This window comes from Zootermopsis nevadensis, unplaced genomic scaffold (genome assembly GCF_977971745.1).
Source record: "Zootermopsis nevadensis isolate Lab colony 2312 unplaced genomic scaffold, Znev_1.0 Znev_ptg000010l, whole genome shotgun sequence".
NCBI classification, from domain to species: Eukaryota; Metazoa; Arthropoda; class Insecta; order Blattodea; family Termopsidae; genus Zootermopsis; species Zootermopsis nevadensis.
The window spans coordinates 13,901,858-13,925,707 of record NW_028259142.1 but is presented as its reverse complement, the minus strand read 5'-3'; the positions used below and the strand labels follow the sequence as shown (position 1 = coordinate 13,925,707).

Below are 23,850 nucleotides of genomic sequence, written 5' to 3'. Positions count from 1 at the left end.
AAACTATCTCACGTGTGTGATTTCACATCGTGCAGTTTGAAGCAGCCTATCGTAAGTTTTACCTTCCTACTTTTGCTAGATTCGCTCACCTAATCTCGGACTTACGATATCCTTACCGTTACATTTGTACCACCTCTCAACAATGCAGAGATCACGCGACATTTCTACGGGCACGCGCACTCGTAACTGATATTTCTAAATCTTGTGTTGTGTTACGGAATCAGTGTCGCTTCGCATAGTGCTGTGTTAGGTCGGAGTGTGGTTAAAACAGTTCGCGAAAATCTTTAGCCATTATCATTACCGCGACCACGACCACAAGCAATAAGAGATAATTAAAATAATAAGTGTTGTTAGAAACAAAGATGCAAGTTATTTGCTGTGATAAACGGGTAGAGATACATACGTTTTAAGTTGTTTCATAATAAATAGATTTATTAAAAACACACCGGTAAAACACACTTTTATAAAATTGAACAATAAAAATAAATCAGATAAAAATTAAAGTTTTTTTAAAATTTTATCTTATTATTCAATTTTCTGAAAATATGCGCTGACACAAAGTACCGTTGAGCAACGTCAGGAAAATACATTAATAATAATATTAACACCAGAAATAATATTGCTGTTGTCGGAATCGCTGCGATGGGAACGCTGAAGGGGATCAGACAAGACAGCAACCCCGAGTTGATGGACCTGTACAGAAACAGCGCGTCCTGGCCACGACTCGATCACGGTGACCACGTACAGGCCCTCCTCAACATGACTGAGACGTACTTGCACGCAGCGAGCAACTACCAGGGTGACAGGTTCCGTATTAATAATTTATAGTAGGTACAAAGATTCTGTTACTACCTCAAAAAAGGCAAAAGATCAATGGTCAATGGCTTTTAAGGAAATAGCCAGTGTTTATTCTGGGAATCATACGGAATAATTTACACATTTTGTGGAAAAATACAGTGTTAATGAGTGTTAATAAAGTATGTGGTACACACAGTTACCCCGTGATTTAAGGAACAGTGGTAACGTAGATTCAAAACTTACTTATAACAGAATCCATAGGAACCTGGTAAAATTTGTTGTATAAGAAAGCTTCCGTTTAATTCACGTCCTTACCTGTAGTAACATTTCATAGTATACAGCCCGTGTATTTATGATCTAAATCCAAAGTTGGATATTAATGTTACACAGTATATATTAACTGTTACTAACAAGAACACATTTTAAATGCTTTTACTTTCCTAAGTATCTTTCTTCTTCCTGTAGCCCATTAAAGTATTTCGAATCAAGCTTAACCCGCTCTCATTTGTGAAAGGAATGATCCTTTTAAGAAGCAGTCAATTTTCAAAACATAATACTTCCTTAAACATTTTTACAATCACAACAGACACATAAAAGTCAAACGTAACAACGTAGTAAATTCTTTGTACCTTTCACCATATATCATTAAGGTGATACAATCAAGGATGTTGAAATCGGAGGAATATGTAGCACCCATGGAAATGATGAGAAATAGATAAGTAATATTAATTAATAAACATAAACGAAATAGACCACTTGGGATGTCCGGGCGTAAATGAGAGGATGATATTAAGATGGATCTTAAAGTAAATAGATTGCGTGGGTGTAAAATAGCTCAGAATAAAGTCCGAATGTTGCAGTCGGCTGGTTGCCACGCCTAACTCGTATTCAGGAGGTCCCGGATTCAAATATGCGTCCAGAATGATTGTCCAGACTAAGGTGGTTTTCCTGAGTACCTGCAGACAAATATCGGGATAACTTAAATTAGGTTACAACCGCTTCCTTCCTTATCCTATTCAATTCATAATTTATTATCCTGATAATTTGAGCTAATGACAGCCTAGTAAAATAAAAAACAACTAAATAAAATATTTATCTTTTAACGACGCGTTTTCAACCGCAAATTTTTTAGTGTCGAACTACAACTAAGGTCAAATAGGAGAATGATTTTAATGATAAACTTGAATAGAAAGGAAACTGCCGTGGACTATTATAAGTACTACATGAGCATTTCACTCGACGGTCAGAGTACATCCAGAAAAACCTGCCATGATAGGCAGTCTCGAATCAAGAATCGATCCACAGACTATTCCACTCTGCCGTAATGTTCAGTCTGGGATATAATTTGAATTTATGTCTGTGTTATTTAAGATCTGCGTTTATCAATTAAGTCTTGGTGTCAGAGATTTAATTCTTATGGATTTCTCCCAAGGGAAGGGCCACTGGTTATTTTTAATTAGACAGTTAAATAAATACGTGATCACAGTGGATCGGTCTCCCAAAAACGAAAAAATGATTATATCCCATGGGGCGAAACCTTCCGAGCAGAGTTCGTAATAGCCTTGCTAAAAATATCGGCTCATGCTAATTTGTGCCAGTCCTATTACTAATGTTGTATAGGACCTAAAAGAGTGAAATTTAACATTTACTTCTTACAAATCTAAAATAGTTTTACGGAACGTCTACAGGCCTGTTAAAACAACAAATAACATCTTAATGATGTGTACTGTATTTTATTACGTCTAATAACTCTTAACCCCTAGTCATGGAAATAAAATTTCAGATATGTTGGAAATTGACTGCCTGGCTGTGAAATTTTGTCCTTTTTCAATTTTTACCTGAAAGTCCTTCATTCACACTCATTACAACAATCAAAATACACAAAGCCAGAATTTAAAATGTTCCAAGCAAAATAGGCACACATAAAGCTGCCAAGCTGAGTGGGGTTAACAGGTAGCCGATATTTGGCACAGATAGAACTCCTTGGGTTAATATTGGACATACAGCCGTCCTCTCACTTTTAAGGATTGATGGATATGGCACCTAAGATTAAGCCTCAGAGCAAACTGGGACAAAGAAGATGCTATGAGAGAAGCCATCAAACAATTCAGAAAAAGCAAGACGACTTCCTTAGTGTCAAATACGTTTAAGGTTACATGAACTGCGTTATTTACGTGCAGTAGATCAGAATGCCAACTTTTTTGTTCAAATGAATAAGCCGTGCAGTTTCAGGCAAAATAAGTAGCTCTTACTTTCTAATTTTCGGATAGTAATTTTTGTAATTTCACCACTTTTCACAAATAATTTTTTCTTTGTATTCCGTAATTGAGTCCCATTTTTTCTGCACGCTGAAAAAATTCTTTAGACGAAATAAATTTAGTCTAATTTGCACATATACTACAGGATTCAAGTTTCGTAATCATATGAAGGTAGGTAGTTAGTAATTTTTATTTTTATTTGATTCGTAATAGGACCCAAAAATAATAATAAGGAAATCCATATTTGCACCACATATTCTGAAACAGCATAATTCTAAAAATCCACAGGTGGGTCAAGAAACAAAGAACGAGACGGACTTGCAGCGCTGACCGTTACCGGCCTCAACTTCAACACGCGAGGCGTTACAGCGCAGGCACGGAATGCAGCCAGCGGGACAACTCGGAGACCGACGACGAAGTAGATTTGAACGAGCACCTCGCGAGGTGTCGATGTTCCTGTGATCACATGGGGTACACCCCAAGTCCCCGGCACCACACACAGGTTGGTGATGGCGAAGAAACTTTCAATGTACCTCAGCATTCGCGACGGATACATTCTTGAGATGATCTCCAATACATTCATGGTTTGTTTAACGACGCTGTCAATACGAATTCAGATTATACAGCATGGAATGTGATGAAAAAGCGCATGTACCCTTAGTAAATAAGTATTCCTTTCTATTGCCACAGCAAAACTCTTCCACTTACTTTGTTAACATCATTAATTTTTTGTAGGCACTGGTGTTAAAGAAAAAATATACTTAGTGGGATATTGCCGCTACAGCAGCGGGGTGCAGAAGGGGGACATTGACGTAGCGCACGTGGGTTAAACACACAAAAAATAAGCTGCGTAGAGAAGCACTACTGGAAACATTTTAAAGAAAATTCGTGATTATGTAGGCCTATGTTAAGAGCTCGGCCGCTTATAGAAGAAACGGGTGTCTATCGCCCTAATAATTTGAATGTTCTTCATGTGGAACTGTAGGTTCTATACCCACATGTATGTGAACTGGGTCGATTCGCGTGTTCCCAGCTGAAGGACCGAAAGTCTGCTACAGACGGTCGAAAAGATGCATATCATAGGAAGTATTGAGAACTGGAGCACATAGGACCTTAGCATAATTTTCTTTTTAGAAACAGACGTTACCTGAACTCGGGAAACGAGTCGATGTCTAAAATCCAACTGTAAATAGAAAGCATGCCGCAATGGCCCATGCAATACAGTGCCACTTCACATAACACTGTCAGACTTTGTGTCTGTGCTCGTGAACTCGACAGGGAGAAGAGATCTAGTGGTACGGACACCACAGTCTCCGGATCTCAGTACATATCTGAGGCTTCCTCAAGGCAAGAGTTTACATGGATGAGTTCACGTACGTGTACATGTCCGAAGTACCGCGTTATCGCATACAGACGTAATGGAGAGCACACTGAACAGATTTAATACTTTCTTATGATTCTCATTTTTTCGAGTAGTCTGCATGGCTGCCGATTTTCTAACGTTTTTCTGTGTTGTGTTACCAAAATCGGCAAAATAACTGACTACAGGCTGGATGATGTGGGTGGTAATTTTAAGGTAACAGTAGCCGTTCGTAAAACTACCCTGTCATTTGTATGAGTGTTAATACACGAACCTACCGCTGTGACTGAGCGTCGCTGTCATTAAATATTTTCCCGCGACTTGTCAATAAAAGTTCTAGGAAGTATTTACAATCCCTACTTCCCTTCAAATGTTTTTGTGTCTGTGATGAGATAATCAAGAAGTGCACATTAATAATTATGCGATTAATGACCCATTTTTATGTATAATTTCCACAAGCTGAGATACCGCCTGCGTTAGAGCCTCTGAGTTTCGAACCTTCGCCATGTTCGTAGGCCTAGTTGTTAACACATAGAACATAACATGGTTCGTTAGTTCTCCCCAGTCAAATGAAAAGTTAAACATAGGTCTACTTATACTACTGTTTTATATACTACCCCCCTCCCAAAAAACACACACACAAATGTTTATATTTCGAAGATTTATTACCTCACAAAATTTCAGTACCCTCGCGTCACTTCCACCTCAGACGTTGACACGGCCACAGTATTTATGGTAAGAAATAAAGTACAGCGGTGGGGTGGCCTCTAATGGTATAATGTTCATACCAAATGTTAGTAATATTAATGACAAAGTTCAAAATTATTTGGCGGGACAAACACACGGACTTGATATCATATATAAGACTGTCTCCCTTTACAAAGTTAGGAAAACAAGAGCAGGTCTGACAAACGTTCCAGCCCGTGATGTAATTAATCAACATAGTCTCTTACTGTGATTAAATAAGAAATACACCATGAAGACATCTGGGGAAATATACGTATAGCTCCACGCATTATTTAGCTTATACACGACGCCAGATGAAGGTGAGTGGTTAACTTTATGCCCCGACGTTTTACCCCCGGGAAAACAGCCTTCGGTACTCACAGGAGGGAGTCTGGGTGAACCCCATAGCCAGCCTGGACGCGGTGGGGGAAAAAAAAGTAAGGAAGTATACGCACAGCGTAACAATTATGTTGTGTTCGCCGCTCTCTTCCTACCTCTAAATGTCCAGTTAGTGAACGGTAACTTTTAATGTTTTCTTGCATATAGCATACAATAGTCGGGACAGATAAGCTAGGACTTCCAATAAAAAATTGTATCCAGCCCAACAGTTCTGTAGTTCTCACAGTATAAAAATCACTTTTATTTAATTATTTCGAAACCTTAAGACCTAGAGGAAAATTGTAGCCCTACTGGGCACTTTTCTATATTTTTCTTAACTTTTTTAAACCATCTGTGAGAAAAAAAATTCGTCCTGATTAATATTTAGCGAGTCATGTTCTAAATACGTGCAGAAAAGCATGCAAGTGTTTACGTAAAGTGTCCATCGTTTTTCGATTTTAACCAAAATTTGAATGTGTCGACAAATTTAAATAAAACTTTCTACAATTAAATGTTATTAAAGTCCATTCAGCCGTCATATTGTTGTTATATCGGACATACGGACGGAAAGACGAACATTGTGAAAATAATATGCATATTCTTGTTACGTCGTTCCGACTAAAAGTCCGCCAATAGCCTAGTCACTGCGTGTATCGACACAGCCATGCCGGATCCACTGAAATTACTACAGCGTGAGCGTAACAAGAACTCTGATTTATTGTTGGAAGGTACTACAGGAAAAAGTAGGGTATGATGTTTTCACGGCGGTGAGTCTGAAGATAGCAGTCTGCTGGGTTGTTGCGTCTTGTAGTCAGGGAGAATTTAACCGACGTTTCAGAGGTCCTCGCTGCCTCGCCCTGATAATGGAGGCAGCAAGAATCACTGAAACGTCGGTTAACTTCTACCAGACTACACGGCGCAGCAACCCATAAAACAGCCATCTTCTACTGCAGGAGACATTACAGTTCCTGACTTCTGATGGGGTGAAACTATAAAGCTTGCAACACAGAGTTACGCCTACCGAAACTAATTTTCTTTAAACTAACTCGTCACATGAAGGCGATAATCGCTCAGCAAATTAAATTTACCTTCTTACAGGGAGAAGTAGACGATCATAACAGCAGAACCCACTACCCAATGGAAGCTGATGGTGCCCCCACCAAGCCAGAAACGACGTTCTATCCCCAGGTCAGCTCCACACCGAGCTCCACTTCCGCTGCTTCAGGTAAGAAGCAGCGAAATAACAGTTGGCTATTTAAGATATTTTGCATTTTGAAACAATTAAACGCGGGCTTCCTGAGATGTGCACCGGGTACTGGTTGGGAAACCTGAAGGGAAGAGACCGCTGGGGAGACCTAGACGTAGATGGGAGGATAATCTCAGGAGGTATCTATCGGAGATAGGAGTTGAAGGAAACTGGATTTTGTTGGCCCAGGACAGGGACCGGTGGAGGGCTTTGGTTAATTCGGTGATGAACCTTCGGTTTCGGTAAGCCATCTAGTTAGTTAGTTCTTCTAACACCACAAAACAAATTACTTTGTAATCAATGAATAAATAAAATAAAAGAAACTATACTCAGATATCTGTAATACTACAGTGAGGATATTTGGCGACTGTTCTGGCGGTGCGGCACGGCATACCTGCCAGGCGCGATCACTGAGTCGGTTTCTGTTCAGAAAAATTATTTAAAAGCGAATTTAATTTCTGAAAGTCAGTTCCAAACGATGTTCATCTTACTTCCTATACATGCTAATGGAAAGAGGGTTTAGTTTAGGGACCTCGCACGTTTAAACTTGAATTTCTTGATCTAAATCAGAGTTTGAATAACTGAAATCTGGGTTCGGGATGCTGGGAATTGAATAAAGCAAGGTGATTCCAAAAGAAGTAACACGTTGTACTTTTGTTCCTACACGGTTAATTGTACAAATGCAAATTAAAAAGACCTGACTTATTGATAATGGCACCGTGTAGTAAGAAGGAATGAATCCACAAGAATAATTATGATGTGAGCAAAAATATTGACTTAGACATTGATAATTTTATTATTAAAACAGAGTTAGGAAACACTAAAACAATCCATTAGTTAATTTTCAATATAACTTTAGGTACTTTGACGGAGTGAGCATTTCATAGCAACGAACTGTTTCTACTGACCACTAAATCTTATCTCTACTATTCAACTCAGAACCGCATTCATTTATGCAGGGACCAGTTTTCCCTTTTTTAAAAAAAATTCTTCTGGGGTGCTGTTGAAATTTTTCATAATACACTGACAATAACCTACGGTTGCATATATTTGTTAGTTGTTTTTTTATGCTTCCCCGTGCCTTCGAGATATGAATCGCACGTTTCTTCACGTACTTTCCACTTCAAGACTTCGCATTTGTGGCAGAAGGAGCAGGCAGGGTGATTCCGTATGTATGACCCTCGCCTCTGGACGGCTAATTCTAGTACAAAGCCATGAAATCCGTGCGACCGTCCTGCGGGACTCTGTGATAGCTTTGTGAGTTTTCCGCTTCAACTTTACGACGCGAATGGTGGAGGGGGTCACGGGGTAAAATGAGATCCGAGAAACAGATGCCTCGCCTCAAAAAGTGATCATTTTACTCTACTCCGAGTTAATTGAATCGATTCCACACATCAATACGCCGTTTCTTTGAGGATTATTTTAATATAATCATTCTATTTATGACTAGGTTGCCTGAGCTATCTCTTTCCTTGAGGTTACCAGATCTAAACTACGTAACCTACGCGTTTCTAATCATCTTCGTATGTGCTACATGATCTACCCATCTACCCATCCCCATATATTTAATCACTACAAAATATAAAATTAAAAACGAAAATTATGAAGTACCTTTCTGCGCGACATTCTCAATTCTCTCTGTCAGGTCGAATATTCTCCTCAGCAGTTAGTCCTCTAACTCCCTCAATCTACGCGCAGAAAATCCAAGACTAATTCACCAACTTTCTTTTCATGACGAAAAGATCCCTGTTTCATGCGCTATATATAAATACGTTCACGATAATTGGACCTACCTCCACCGACAGCTAACCCTGCGGAGACATGGCAGATCGAGGCCTGACCGGCAGACCGCGCTGCCGACTGTTCGCGGTCAAGCAGGAAGAAATACACTCTGCATGTAAAGTTTAATTTCCTCTTAATTCTATTATAAACATCATTCTGTTTTCTTACGCTCGTTTTCAAATATCTGAACTTCATCACATTAAAAATGAATGAGTATCAAACCAGATTAATAGCAATATAACATAAGGTCAGTCCTCGAGAGACAGAATTCAACAAATTTACCGCTGGATAATAGACACACGAGCACGGCTAAGGGACACCAGACACCCCAAGAGAATGACAGGCCGAGGGTCAGTACACACACTTCAAATATTAACGATCGCAGGCCACAGGACACAGTGTCCTTCAGGATTTGTAATTGTGACTGACCATAACGCCTCATCAATAAAGCAGTTGAATTCGAGAATCGATCCTGCACGTCAGTCAGTCCACAGTAATATCTATACGTACACTACAGCAGCAAAATAGAGTTGAAGGGGATACCATGCTGCAGCGATCCCCTGTAAAGAAATTACGTTTGAACCAATTAACGATCTGAACATTACGACACGCCACGTCACAATATACGATCCACATGGAAACCTTGTGATCTTCTCAGGTGGAAGTGACAATATCGCCGCTTAGCGCAGGTCTATGAGCCTGAAATTAGGTGTGGTAATATTAGGTTACAGCCCTCAACTTCTGTTGAGGCAATAATTTTTGCAAAATTTATATTAAGCTGAACGTTTAATAGTGACTCCAGAATTCAAAAATATAACACCTTTCACTCTCACAGTTCGCAGGATTTATGTATTTAAATTCGAATTTTGTTTTGGCTTCGAACAAATGACTGTTTACTCCACTTAAATCGACCATTTTTACATATCAACCGTACAGACGCGGTAGCTCCACGTAAAGTCCAATTTTACATTATGTAGTTAAAATATCACATTAGCATTTAATGTTTTTCAGTAAGAACATTCAAAGTTTAGTCTCTGTAGATAAAATTATCTTGTTCCAGGAACGATCCTAACAATGATTTTAAATGGGATTGTCTCTTGAAAATCTCATATCTCATTAAAACCATCACTACATTCATACTGAATATTAAATTCATTAAATAACACCTTGGTTGAAACAAAATAAAAAAATACAATCCTGGACTCCAACAGTTTCCCGTATTAAGTTAAAGTCAGAAATGTCTTAAGTCTGTCACTGAGTTAGCTCCTCCCCTCCTTTCAAATCCCCATTAATTCATCATCCACAGATGTCAGGTGCACATACGCTTTCTTAAAGGAAATGAAGGCGCAGCCAGGTGTCGCTTTTATTATTGCATAACAAAGCACAGCCAACGAGAACTGCGCGCCGCTTGTTTATTCAGTTCAATTATTATTTAAGCACTTCTACGTTGATTTGCTGCCTTCACAGAAGCGTGCCCCCCCCCCCCCTCCAACCTCTTTGTAGGCTGGGTACACCTCGGAATGAGCACGCTATATGCAACTGAATAATTGCTGACAGTGTTTTATTTCACTACTCGTGGAGCAGTATCCTTTGCATTCCAGCTGAAAAATTTTATGTTTTTCTGAGTCACTACAGATGTGTACTGGAACTGTATATTAACACGAACCACAGCATCCAAAAACATTCCTTAAGCTAATCAGACATAATCTTCGTACCATATCACAATCAATCATAATCCTTGCAGCAGAAATAACTGATAAGAAATTTCAAGGTTCACGGTCTGCCTTAAAAAAAATTTCTGCTTTTAAAGAAAACAAACAATTAATCGTGTTTATTGCTTCTCTAAGATCCATTTAAATGTTTTCTTTCGGTCTACGCCCAGATTTCCACATGGACCCTTCCTTTGAGCTGTCTCAATAACAAAGAAATACATGCACTTTTCATTTTCACATACGTGCTACATGTCCATCTCATCGCATACATATTTATTTAACTACTCTAACAGTATCAAGAGAATAGCAGAAAACAAATTATGTTTTATTTTGTATTGCTAGTATTTTAAATGACACTGAATCCAATAATATCTGAACCAGGGGAGGAGCGTTCATTTTAACCGTGTTAGCACGACTAACACTTTCAAAAACGAAAAACAGGAAGTCTTACTTCCGTAGCTCAGTGGTACTCCATACACTGGAACACGCAGAATCGATCAGATATAATGCACCATCGGCCAGTTTACCAGCCAGGAGTTGTTAGCCAGCTGGTTTAAGCTTAGGCCACTGAACCACAAAAATATGAAAATACAGTTTTTGAATTCTTTTAAAATGTTAGCCGGGCTAACAGGGTCAACATGAACGCTCCACTCATAATCTTCAAAAGTACCAAGCCGATGGCGTGTGTGCGCAATGGACAGCAGTAACAGCAAAACAAGACTTGCGCTCACGACAGTAGACGCCATCTATAATGGAAACAGGAACAATGGAACAGCCTTGTTGCAGGTGATGAGCATTTTGGCTTCAACAAAATACCTGAACGGCAGTAAAAAGGCGTGAAATTATTTATCCCGGTTTTCTCACGTGCTGTGGCAGAGAATATGTTCCCGGCTTTTTCCTCTGTGTAATTAATCTGAGCTCACAATGCCTGCAAGCAACACGTTGAAGCCCCACTCCAAATTAGGTCCGTCACTTCTTTAATCTAGTGCTGTTTCATTAAACGCGACGTTTGTCCACCACCACTTCAAGAAGAATACGCGAGACAGAGGCAAAGCTTCACTCATTCTTAACACCTGCACTAGACGAAGGTGAGTGGTCAGTTTTAAAACACCGTCCCAGGTACCTACTGGAGTGGACGCTCAAGTTACCCAGGAGCCTGTCTGTGATGGTTAGAGGAAAAAATAAACACTTCTCCCCTTGAACTGATCCCCAATAATACAAACATTAAAATCCACAGATACAAGGTGGTCTCGAACAAAAGACCTTGTATAGAGAAGACCAGAACTTGACTACAAAGCCATCATAAGGCAGAACTATTGGACTTTTTTATTTTGCAGAAGTTAATGTTCAGAGCAGAGCATTGAAAGACATCTGGCTATGATGTGTTACAGGGATATTTGGGCTGATCGGCGCCCCGCGACGCTGGTTGGCGATTCTAGCGGTGCTTCTGGTAGCAATGGGAGTGAGTGTCGGAGTTCCGCTGGCACTGCGGTCAGGAAGCGACAGTGGCACGTCACTACAGCAGCGCTTGGAAGCTGCAACAAGACTCCTCCACGAAGTGCCACTAGTGGACGGGTGAGAGTGAATGAATAAAATATAATCTGCGATCTCGTCAAGTGAAATTAGTCAATGCGAACAGAGTTTTGGTTGGGATGACAAGGGAAGAGTCCACGTGAGAGACCTAGACATAGATGGGAAGAAAACATCGAAATGGACGTTCGAGATGCATGGTGTAAGGGAGTGAAACAGACTTGTTTATCTCAGAATAGGATCCACTGGCTTGCTCGTGTAAAGATTATGATAAAGATGACAAACCTTCAGGTTGTATAAAAGGCGGGATAGATGAGTGACTACCAGCTTCTCTAGAAAGACTCTGCTCCGTGGAGTCAGAGTTAGTTAAAGCTTTGCAAAACAAACCCCATCATCACAACCATCGACGCAAACAAGAGTAGTCAGCTTTATGGAAAATAAGTAAGAATTAATCAACCTGCACCTACATACTTCCTCCATCTTAAGGGGTGAAAACATTATTTCCATCTTCAGGGATAGAAATGGAGACAATATATTTCTCTGAAACGTTGGCTTCTACGGACGAGTTTACACGGCGCCTAGACCCACCGCCGTGAAAACCTCATATCTCACAACTCTTAATTACGTCTTCACGCAGGTACGTGAGAACATACATAATTTCCAACTAGCACAGAGAGAGAGAGGGGGGGGGAGAGAAAGGTGTCTGACGACGAAACAAAAAGTTTTTAGTAGTCATACGAGGATCAACTGTGGTAATTACCGCTTATGTCAAACTGCTAGTGTCTAGAATTCTGACAAGCTCACGCCACTTTGCAGAGGGGAGTTTTCATAAAAACCAGTTAGTGGTTAATTGTCCACGTTCATTAAGCTGCAGTCGATTCATCATGCCATGACGCAATGCATACATAGGCCTCTACATACATCCAAGCCGAACGCTACTGTCGAGTGGTTAGAATGCCTACATCTTATTCGAGAGATTCTTGGTTCAATCTTCGGTCCGATAGGCCAGAAGCCAGTTCGACGCTAAATTACGAGGAAATGTCTTTTCACGTAAATTCAGAAACAAAAGACATACATAGCTGCATGTACACATATATACGTAAAATACTGTTATTCAATGACGTAGTAACGAATAATTTTACTCAGACTACTGAATTTCAGGAGATTGAATCCTGGTCACAATTGCTTCTGACAATTTGAAGAATGAGAATGACAATGATCAACTTCACATAAATTAAATAACTTCACAGAGCAGAAAGCTCCCAGAGAAACTAACACTCACTCAGCTCGTCTAAAATTCTCCGCCTTTTATGGAACACGAAGGTTCATTATCGCTTTCATAACAGTTCTGACTCCTGAATCCAGTTTTTCCCCTCGTAACCTATTTTCTTCAAAATACCTTTTTAATACCTTCCTCCCATCCATGTGAAGTTCTCCCTTCAGGTTTTTCAACTGATATTCTGTATGCATTCTAATCTATTTCATGCATGCTACATGCCTCGCCATTCCATTCTCCTACCTAAAAATATAAAACGTTGAACACAGAATAACAAACCATAATTTTACTTGTTCTTTGGTGTGGTTGTCAAACGTAGACGCGTACCAGTAAATATAAACATTAATTATAGGCGTAAGTGTAAGGACAAAAAGTGTTCATGAAAATACTTGGACCCAAAAAGGATGTAGTGAGCAGCTTAGGGCGAAACAGAACGTAGAATTTCAAGATAAAGGCCTATAGGCCTATATTAGTCACTTAGTAGCCCTACTATCTTGAACGCACATATACACGTAAACAACATACGCCTATATATAACTGAAGGGCCCGATGCTGAACTACTTGACAGCGTCGTTAGATTAACCACAAATAAATCAATAATAAATATAACTGGAATTGTCACAGTAAAGACAACGGAAATGAGTTTCTACATATGCCTTCTTGATTTCTATCAGTGGCTTTCTACTGCCGTGTTGGAATCCCAGTCCCAGTCAAATTAAAACACGCAAACACCTATCGTTTATGTGTTCCAGACATAACGATCTGCCGTGGAACATTCGCAAATTCTTGCACAACCGACTTCGAGACTTCCGTTTCGGGGAAGATCTGCGTAAAGTGGTACCTTGGTCCAGAAGCCCATGGTCACACACAGACCTGCCTAGACTACAGGCGGGATTGGTTGCGGCACAGGTCAGTACGATCTTATATTGGTTAATGGTCTTCTTCCCTGCACAGCAAATAAATAAATTTATAATAATAATAACACATAAAACGTTGCAGTCCAGTGGTTAGCACTCACGCTGCTTATTCGGAAGATCCCGGGTTCCAATCTCAGACGGAAAACCGACTTTCCCTTCTTTTCTAATTCTCTCTAGGAAAATGCTAGAGATGATGCCTTTAAATGAGCCACGACTGCTTCCTTTCAGGTACTTCTCAATTCTTCATTCACTAGTTATTTTATAATTCAACGCTATACGTCAGTAACCTGCAGGCCGCATGTGGCCCTTAGAACATTTTGGTTGCAACTTTCTCTACACACATTTGCTAACGTTTATTTTGTAAGACAAATTGTATGAAATCTAATAAACGCAGTGTTTCTTGAGTTGTTTTGAAGACACGAACCTGACATTGCAGCATTACCATTCAACATTCAACACCTAGTTTCTTATTAAACAGGTAATAATTTATTAAAAATACACAAGGTGATAGAAATATTTTTTTAAAAAACTTATTACATACTGTTAGCGTGTAAAATTTCAGCAGGATTTCTTACTTCTCAAGTTTTGGCACGGGAACTTAAGGTTCGCCATTCCACTCCTAGACCATGACGTACATGTCTGCGTGTTGAATCCGAGAGCTTGAAGAACCGAAGGGCAAAGGTGTAAATGTTTTACATGATGCAGTGTTCAGTGCAAACTTCAAGAGCGAATCCTATCCTATTAGCCAGCAGCATGCAGCATTTATGCTGACTATGTTATTCAATTATGCAGTAGCCAAGTGCGTGAGTATTATGCTGACGCCCGCCTGCCTGCCTGCCTGTCTGCCCATTCTTTATTTGTGTTGATTTTCTTACAGCTTCCCCTCTGAAAAAGAAAATCTACTTGTCATAACACACACCACGCGTTCTGACATGACCACGGTTCTGCAATGTATGTCAATCTGAAAGCGCATTTTATTTGCGTAACATAAAATGAACTAAGATCTAAAATTAGTCGATCAGGCTTGCGTAGCGGTTATGATTCATGCACAGATTTTCAGCCGACTTCCCGGATATAACACAAATTTTCTGTCAAGAAAAGAATTTCGAGATAATTATTTAAAACAGGTCAAGATCACTTCATTTTCTTCCATACCATTCACTATAATGTAATTGGATGCTATAGACCAGAAGGCTTAAACTCTACACTGTAACCTCATCATCAAAGAAGCTAAGAATTGTGAGATTTGAGGTTCTCACGATGGTGAGTATAAAGATGGCTGTCTTTATTTTGGTTCAAGAGTGGCCGAAATTGAATTGTGACGATGCAGTGCATGAAACAAGAGACCGAAGTACCATTTGAATTTATGTTCTGCCAGAAATTAACAGAATATGCGGAAAGGAAGAACAGAAATATTCTTACCATTAATCCTAAGTACACTGCTTGAATTACCAGATAAACAATTTATCATCACGATTTAGACCTACAACATTTGTTAGAAATTATTTACGATATATGGCGAGTATTTAAGGTAACCGCTTATGAAAAAAATACTAAATCTAACACGATTAGCTGCATTTACAATAAATGAACATCAAAGCTAAAGATTTATGAAATATCGCATTTTGGAGACGGGTTATGTTCATCACCTTCCAAACTGTAGTACATCTCTTCAATTCTTCAATTCTAGCTAAGAAGCAGAACTGGACTCGTACCAATTTCCACTCCAGTGACAGTCTGGTTGTGACACTAGGGTATTGACGTCGTCTAACGCGGCTCACCGACTCCTGAGGGAACATGACGTGACGTATGAAACGCGACTGAACTCTACAATTTGATTCGGCGACATAAAACTGATCGTCGAACAACGTACACATATATGGTGTATAAGCTCAAACTCCCTCTTTTCACTAACTAGTTCAAGCGCAATCAACCTGCCAGAACTTCGCCAATTGTTGAAATATAAAAATATGCAGGGTCTGCTGGTATCACAAATATAAAAAGGTAAAGCTGTCCCACTATACGCCATGTGGGCACGTGGGGGGAGAGCGAAAATAAAGCTGGACTCATTCGTTTCCTTGTCTTTAGATGGAGATAAATTTTTAACTTCAAACACACTGGCCCCTTTACTCTGTAGAAAGTGTCCCTGGTTACCACAGTACCAGTGGTGACTGGAAGAGCCCTAAAGCTGATCTGGATAGTGTGGCAAAGAGAAAAATCCTTGCCTCACACAAATAACTAAACCTCGGTCATAGTAAGCCACTTCCTACCTCTCTTCAAAAACACACAATGGACCGTGATCAAATTCAAAGGCACGTGAATAAAAATGCGACTGCATCAGTGGGTGATTGTATAGGTAATTTAATCAAAATGTCATAGACTACAGTGATAATTTTGAGTGTATGAATGGAGGAAAAGATCACCTGCATCTTTTTGATATATGCCTGAATGCGTTTCTATGATTTAAAAAATTACACTGAAATAAATATCGTCTAACACAATTCTTCCTTGCAGTTCTGGGCAGCGTATGTCCCATGTGAATCCCAGTTCCTGGATGCTGTTCAGTTAACCTTAGAACAGATCGACGTAATCCGACGCCTCACAGAGAAATATCACCCAACACTAATTCTATGCACATCAGTTGCTGGTGAGTGCCAAACACTACCTACAGCATGCTTTAAGATCTTCTTAATACGAATACTTTAATTTTACGCTAAATTATGCTCGCTTCATGTGCACCTCAGGTGAGAGCGAATAATTCTGTTTATAGCCATACTAAAGATCGTAGCTCACCGTAACACTGCATGTTTTCAAACGCAGTGTCACAATGAACTATGTATTTAATATAATTGTTAATTACAGCATTTAGTTCTATTCGCCCATGTTTCATCAGCAGTTCTTCAGACATCACCTGGTGTTACTTACCATTGTGATTAGAACCATTGAAAACAGTAGTTGTTTTGTCGGTCCCCATCCTCATAATGACTCTCCAGAATCCATTTTAATATTTGTTCATACAACTCCCAAGTGGCATCTCATCTTTAGATTTTCTGACTACAATTTTACACGCATTTTTCATCTCCCCTACATGTCCAGGACACTTCATCTTTCTTGATTTGACCATCCTAATAATACTTAGTGAATACCTTCTAAATAATACTTTTCAGACACTTATCATCTCCTTCATGCATGCTATATGTCCAGCTCATCATATCTTTCTTGATTTTATCGCCCTAACAGCATTTAATGATGAGCACAAATTATAAAGGTCCTCATCATGTAATTTTCTCCATCATCCTGTTACTTTTTCTCTCAGATCCACTTGCCCCAGTACCTTGATCTGAAACACCCTCAATCAATGTTCATTTTTTAGAATTAGTTTTCGTGCAACCAAAATTTTAGGTAATAATTCATAACTAGCTCCATGGAGCAGAGTATTTCTTGAGAAGCTAATAATCTGGTCAAGAGGTTTCCCACCTTCAATACAACTCAAAGATTCGTTACCATGTTCAAGCAAGCCTGCCACTGGTCCCCATCCTGAACCAGAGAAATTCAGCCCACATCATTACACCCTATTTCTTTAAGATCCAGCATTATTAACACAAATTGTCACAGACAAGTTTCATCTACACTTGTTATAGATATAAAGGCAGCTCACGCTAATGGACAGCTGTGCAGTCTAATTGGTGTTGAGGGTGGACACTCACTGGCCAGTAGCCTCCCTGTGTTGCGGACACTCTACAGTGTGGGCGTACGATACCTGACACTCACATCCAATTGCAACACACCATGGTAATTATTTCTGGCATTTGTATAAGTGGTCATACATGAGCCCTAAGCAAAAGATTTTTCCCTGTGCTTGGTGTCATTTTCTTTAATTTCCACTGTCAGTAAATTGTTCAGATTATTAACATTAAATGATAGGGTGAATAATTAGTAACAAAATAGAAAGAATTTGAAAGGAAGTGGTTGTGGACAGTTGACAGTATTTCTAGGGTGCTCAATAAATCTACACCATTCAAGAGCCAGTAAACAAAATGTTGGCTCATCAAAGATCAGTGAAGGATAAACAGGTTCTGACACAAAATGGCCATTAAATCTCTAATAGAATATCTAAATAATCACACCAAACTGGAGAACCAATGATAAGCAGCAGCCACATCCTCTAAAAATCAGACGTGGTATCAATTTTGACAAAACTCCTAAGACATAAAACATCAAGACTTACTGAAGCCACTGAAATAATAAAACTCACAGGATTTCAACCATTTAGATGGAGACAAACTCTTTTCTTCAACCTCTCATCTGAACTACCATGCCCTCCCCATCAAACTCCTGTAGAACATCGATTAAGCAGATGGATACAGAATGAGAAAAGAAAGCTTTTTCTCCAAAGTTACATCTCTCATTTCAACTGTTTTCCTTCAATGTTATGTCTCAACTACTGAGCTTTACTCATTAGACAGCATCCACTATGCTGTTCACCCCAACATGTTACCTTCCTCTCCTGCCCCACTCCCTACACAACAGTTTCCCTTTCCTTCCCTCAGCGTCAATTCTCTGTTTCAAAACTGCATCAAACCACAAAGCATTTAAACAGAACACTTACTGCTACTACAAAAAATCCAAACAGACTGATGAACAATACTTATTACTGATTCCAGAAAACCCACCTGAAGTGGAAACATCTTAGGAAATGCAAATTAAGATGAAGATTATTCATGAAGTCATAGGGTCCAAAATGTGGCAATCTTACCAATGCTGCTGTGTGTCCAGAAAATGTAGTATGGTAACATTACTGTCTGACCTTTAGCACAATCTCTTACATTTATCAGATAATTTGTTTGTCCAGCGAACAATTAGAAACGTACTCTGACGAAAGTGAAATGAGAATAAACCGATTTTCGTTATGTTTTCCTCAACTGCAATAACTTTAAATTCCTAGAAACCAATTAACTCCTTTAGATTTGCCAGGGCATATTTCAAAATAATATAATGTTCATTGACAGGGCCGACTCTCTGCTTGTAGATGGCCCTGGCAAGCAACCAGAGCATAATGGACTTACCAGCTTTGGAAAGGTGTGTATGTAATAAAAATAGCATTTCAGTTTGACATTTCTGTTAAGTTTAATTTAAAAATTCATAGTCATCTGTTATTGAAAGTAACAGACTTCATATAGCAGACTCCTTCTTGAGAAGGAGATACTCAACCAGCCAAGACATTCTCCACCATTTATGGGATCCAAATGTCTATTAATGTTTACACATGAGCCCACTATTTCTTCTTATCTTGAGCCAATTAAATCCAGTCCACACACTCATACAATTTTTTTAAGATAAATTTTAAATCCTCCCATATATTGCTACATCTCAAAATTAATCTTGTTCTCTCCAGATTCCATAAAAATTTGTATACACTTTCATGTTTCAATAGGCCCCATTCACCTCATCTTATAGTTAATCACACTAATAGTATTTACTGAAGAACATAAACTTCTCAGTCCTCTTGTACCTGAAACTACAGACTGTATAATTACATCCCAGTGTTATTGCATGCTTCATTTTTGCTTCAGTTCCATAAGTAGCAGGAAAATTGCACATATTAATTATCTATGATTTCAGTTTTTCAAATTTTCTTTCAACATCAGTCCATTAATTTGAATTATTGCAGACTGTGGTTAAGGAGATGAACCGATTGGGAATGTTGGTGGACCTGGCTCATGTAGCAGTGCGTACAATGCAGGCAGCACTGGAAATAAGCCGAGCTCCTGTCATCTTTTCCCATTCTTCTGCCAGAACTCTGTGTAATACTACAAGGAATGTGCCTGATCATGTTCTCAGGCTTGTGGTGAGCACCATAAGAATGTCCCAATTAACATACTGTAATTTTTACATGCACTTTAAGCCACCTTAATAGCATCACTATTTTCAGAATAGAGAAAAGTGGACATGAAAGCGAACAGTATGGCAATCTTGCTTCATGTTTGAGAGTTCTCATGTTCAAACCTCTGTGCAATGATCGGCTATTCTGACATTGTTTGTGGTTTCTCTAAGTCCTTCCAGGAAAATGCTAGGAATTCCGAAAACAAATACAACAATAAATTTGTGTTGCTAGGGTCTGAAGGGTGGACTGGTGATGGTCAACTTCTACTCCCAGTTCCTGACCTGTCAGAATACAGCCACTACAGATGATGCTGTTGGTAAGGCTACTTTCTAATGCACAAAAGTCTGAATGTTACAAACAGTAATATGAAAGATGTGCACAGAATCACTGAGAGATGATGTTGTTACAATAGTAAAAATGAGGTGATATGTTCCTGAGAAATGTTGAAAACCATATACAAGACTACAGGTGTCATAACTCAAAAGAACATGATCTCCCCTACAGAAAAGAGGGAAACTTTTATTTATTTTATTTTGGTTGAAAATTAACTACATGGATGAGAAACAACATTTTGAGAAATGCATATATTCTTTCAAACATGACATCTATATTAAATTGTCATTACAAGTTGATATTTTGTTCATGTGAACTGTGTTGTGTTTGGTATGAAGTCATTAAAGTGGAAATGGTGGAGGAATTTTAAAATCTTTTGTTTAACTGTAAACAGTCCATAATGCACTTATTTATATTCATACGGACCTACTGATCTTAAAATTGGCAAAAAAAAGAAAAGAAAGGTTAATATTACCCAAACATCCTGTGAGGGGTTAGAGAGGGATGTGTTTTGAACACACTAATTTATCCTGACACAACCACATCTTTTGAAGGTGTTTAATTTTTGGCTTGTTTCAGCGCATATTAACCATGTGAGGCGAATAGCTGGAGTGGATAACGTGGGGCTTGGTGCTGGTTATGATGGAATTAATTTGTAAGTAGTAATAATGAACTAATTTAAAGAATGAAAATGCTTTGAATATATTTGTATCATAGGTAAAACACTGGAATTCAAGTAAGTACTTCTACCATCATAATAATATGCAGTGATAAAAACTGAATGGATTCAATTATACAGTTTACAGTATTTCATTTGCTTATGTCTTCAGTCCAGGTAGTTCATCTTCTTAGATCTGAAAATTATCAACTCTTTGTCTTAACATGCTTCTACTTTACATTTAGTAACAATAAAAACAGCCTCATGTCATGACACATTCTCATTTATTTCAACCTGGAAGTGCATGACAGCCCTTCCCAACAATTTTACACCCCTAACTATAATTCACAATACCATTATATTATCAGTGAGAACTATCGTGGTTAACATTTCACAAGAATAATTCACTGTTGCTGTCATTCCAGCACCCCAGAAGGACTGGAGGATGTGTCAACTTACCCCATGCTTTTTACTACTCTAATTGGAACAGGGCAGTGGAGTATAGAAGACCTAAAAAAACTTGCAGGCCTTAATTTCCTCAGAGTAATGCAAGAGGCTGAGAAGGTACTGTACTTAAAATAAATTGAATTAAATTTCTGAGTCAAGTAATGGAATAAGGCTATTTTATTAGTCTCAACAGATACTAATGTGTGTCTACTTTTTGGCTAAACAATTTTAACTAAACTCCATGGTGTAGCATATTACATGGGTAACCAACAAGAGCACAATATTACAACCCTAATGACCACAACTTACATCTTCACTACAATGAGTATCTTAAATCTTAAACAGGAAATTCCTGCTGTCTTGGAACCAAAAGGTGCATTACCATGTTCATAAGAACCCACCATTCAGCCTCATCCTGAATAAATTGAATTTAGTCCATCTCTCCACATCGTGATTCTGTATATGATCCATTTTAATATTATCCTCCCAGCTACAATACTGTTTCAACATCAATCCTACCCATTTCATGGTGAATTTCTATTATTTTGTGTTCCCCTTTTCCTGAGAGTTATAAATTTCAAACCAAGCAAGCATTTCTTCTTCAGTTAAAAAGTATATTTGCATTTGATAAATCTTAAGAAAACACATGAAAATAAGCCATAACTCATACTGAAATGAAGTTATCTGATTGTTATCTGAAAGGATGTTTTTTAGTAAAGTAGGCTTTCCAATTGTATTACACCAAGATAGTGCCAAATATTGTAAGAACAAAAAGATGTCAATTTCTAGTATTGGGTTCTCTCATTTACTGCATTATCCATTTATGTGCAGGTACGAGACGCAATGCGAGCAGCAGGAGTGGGCCCATATGAGGATGATGATATAAATGCACCTCAAAGACAAAAGAACTGTTCTTCAACAAACCTCTTTTGAGAATTAAACTATATTCATTTAACAGAACAAGATCAAGATCAGATATGAGTCATACCATGAAGTCCTAATTTGGTAATGAGTAAAGGCAGACTCAGACAAGGTTCTCTCATCCAACCACAGTTGTCGCAGAAACATAATTCTCATAGTATTATAACCCGAAAGACAGCCATCTTCAAACAGTTCCTTGTTGAATTTAAAATGGCAATTAAATTATCAGGGAACAGTGACATCAAATGGCGCTGCAAAAGGATCAACTATTAAGATGAATGATAATTATGTTACAAGTTCATTTTCACACTTCTACAAGTTATTTTAGTTTAAATTACAGAACCACTGTAACCATGTGAAACATTGAACAAGTAAAACCTATCTAAAATGCTACATGGAATTAGAGGCCTGGGTTTATAAAATCCTTCTCTGGTCCAAAGAATAAAGTGTGAACGCTATTGTAAAATTACCCGTAATAAACCGACACTGTGTTATGTGAAGGCGGAAAAGAGTCTGATAGATTATTTACTGCTTTCTGCTGATATGATTTTCTTTTGGTCTATGCTGCCTGGAATTTATTCCAGAAGGAACATTTCTATCATGAGTGGGAAACAATTCAGCTTAATGATGAACAAAATATGATCAGAATACTTTAATGGACTACAATTAGCCATCAGAAAGAAATAAAACTGAAATCCAGATTACCTTGAAATAGTGTAGTGTTCATGTGTTGCAAGAATTTTTGGACTGTGATGGCAACATGAAGTCTATATGGAGACTGTTCTGTGCAACACTGTTTTTCAACAATAAGTACCTAAATTATGTACAAAATTATTAGGATAATTTTTAATTGCAACTATTTCCATGATGATGTGTCATGGTAATAATATTCACTCAATAATCACTTCTGTAACAGATGTTAAAAAAACATCAGGTGTTGGGACCTACATCATAGGCTAAGTACTGGCTACCACATGGTCAAGAACTTGAAAACACTTTACTCCAATACACATTTTATGGACAGCTTGAAACAAAAAGGCAGTGGCAATAGATTATATACATCAAACATTATGAACGCTAATGTAAAATAATTATAAACTTCTGCAGCTTACTTAATTTCTTGCATTACAATTCATTAATATGGAAACAAAACAAGTTCTGCACTGTGGACAAATAGTGAGAGGCAAGTCCTCCAGGTTTGCGGTTGGTCGCAAGGGTAACAACCTTGCACCGTAAAAATGAAGATGTTTCGAAACCTCAATCATAGCCTTGGACAGACGGACCTAACAGAGAACCGAATGGAAGAGGAGAATTGAAGAGGCCATGGACCGAATACGGACCGAACAGCCATAGAAAAAAAAGTGTAACTAAGACTTACTCAACAGTAAATTGAGCTTTTACACTGTTTGCAGTTTATTTATTGTTGACACAATGCTTTTCTATTTGTTAAGTACTACTTTGACAAAAGAAGTCTGTTTTTAATAAATATCACCTTAGATTTATTTTCTTATTAGATCTTTACTGCAGCTTAAGTTTATATGCACTGGAGAGCAAATGAGAACAATAAAATGTTCACTACCAACACACAAGTGAAATATCTTTGATTTGAGGTTCTAACAGCAGT

The 23,850-nt window shown here is 38.5% G+C and overlaps 2 protein-coding genes across 2 annotated transcripts in view; one reads left to right on the top strand and one right to left on the bottom strand.

The window, feature by feature from the left end:
* LOC147874260 (uncharacterized) overlaps positions 1 to 23,850 on the bottom strand; it is a 37,544-nt gene that overhangs the window by 11,381 nt on the left and 2,313 nt on the right. The window lies entirely within an intron of this gene.
* Positions 3,324 to 23,815, top strand: LOC110841459 (dipeptidase 1). The gene is made up of 12 exons (XM_022087032.2): positions 3,324 to 3,558; positions 6,619 to 6,745; positions 11,652 to 11,835; positions 13,819 to 13,975; positions 16,498 to 16,630; positions 17,625 to 17,775; positions 18,993 to 19,062; positions 19,655 to 19,831; positions 20,099 to 20,183; positions 20,780 to 20,855; positions 21,284 to 21,422; positions 22,137 to 23,815. Exons 1-12 carry the CDS (start codon positions 3,523 to 3,525, stop codon positions 22,236 to 22,238), a joined length of 1,437 nt encoding a protein of 478 aa, XP_021942724.2. The 5' UTR covers positions 3,324 to 3,522; the 3' UTR covers positions 22,239 to 23,815.

Coding starts and splice junctions, on each gene's coding strand:
- LOC110841459 (XM_022087032.2), top strand. CDS start 3,523: ATGGGGTACACCCCAAGTCCCCGGCACCACACACAG. Junction 19,063..19,654: donor GACTTACCAGCTTTGGAAAG/GTGTGTATGTAA, acceptor GAATTATTGCAG/ACTGTGGTTAAGGAGATGAA. Junction 21,423..22,136: donor TAATGCAAGAGGCTGAGAAG/GTACTGTACTTA, acceptor ATTTATGTGCAG/GTACGAGACGCAATGCGAGC.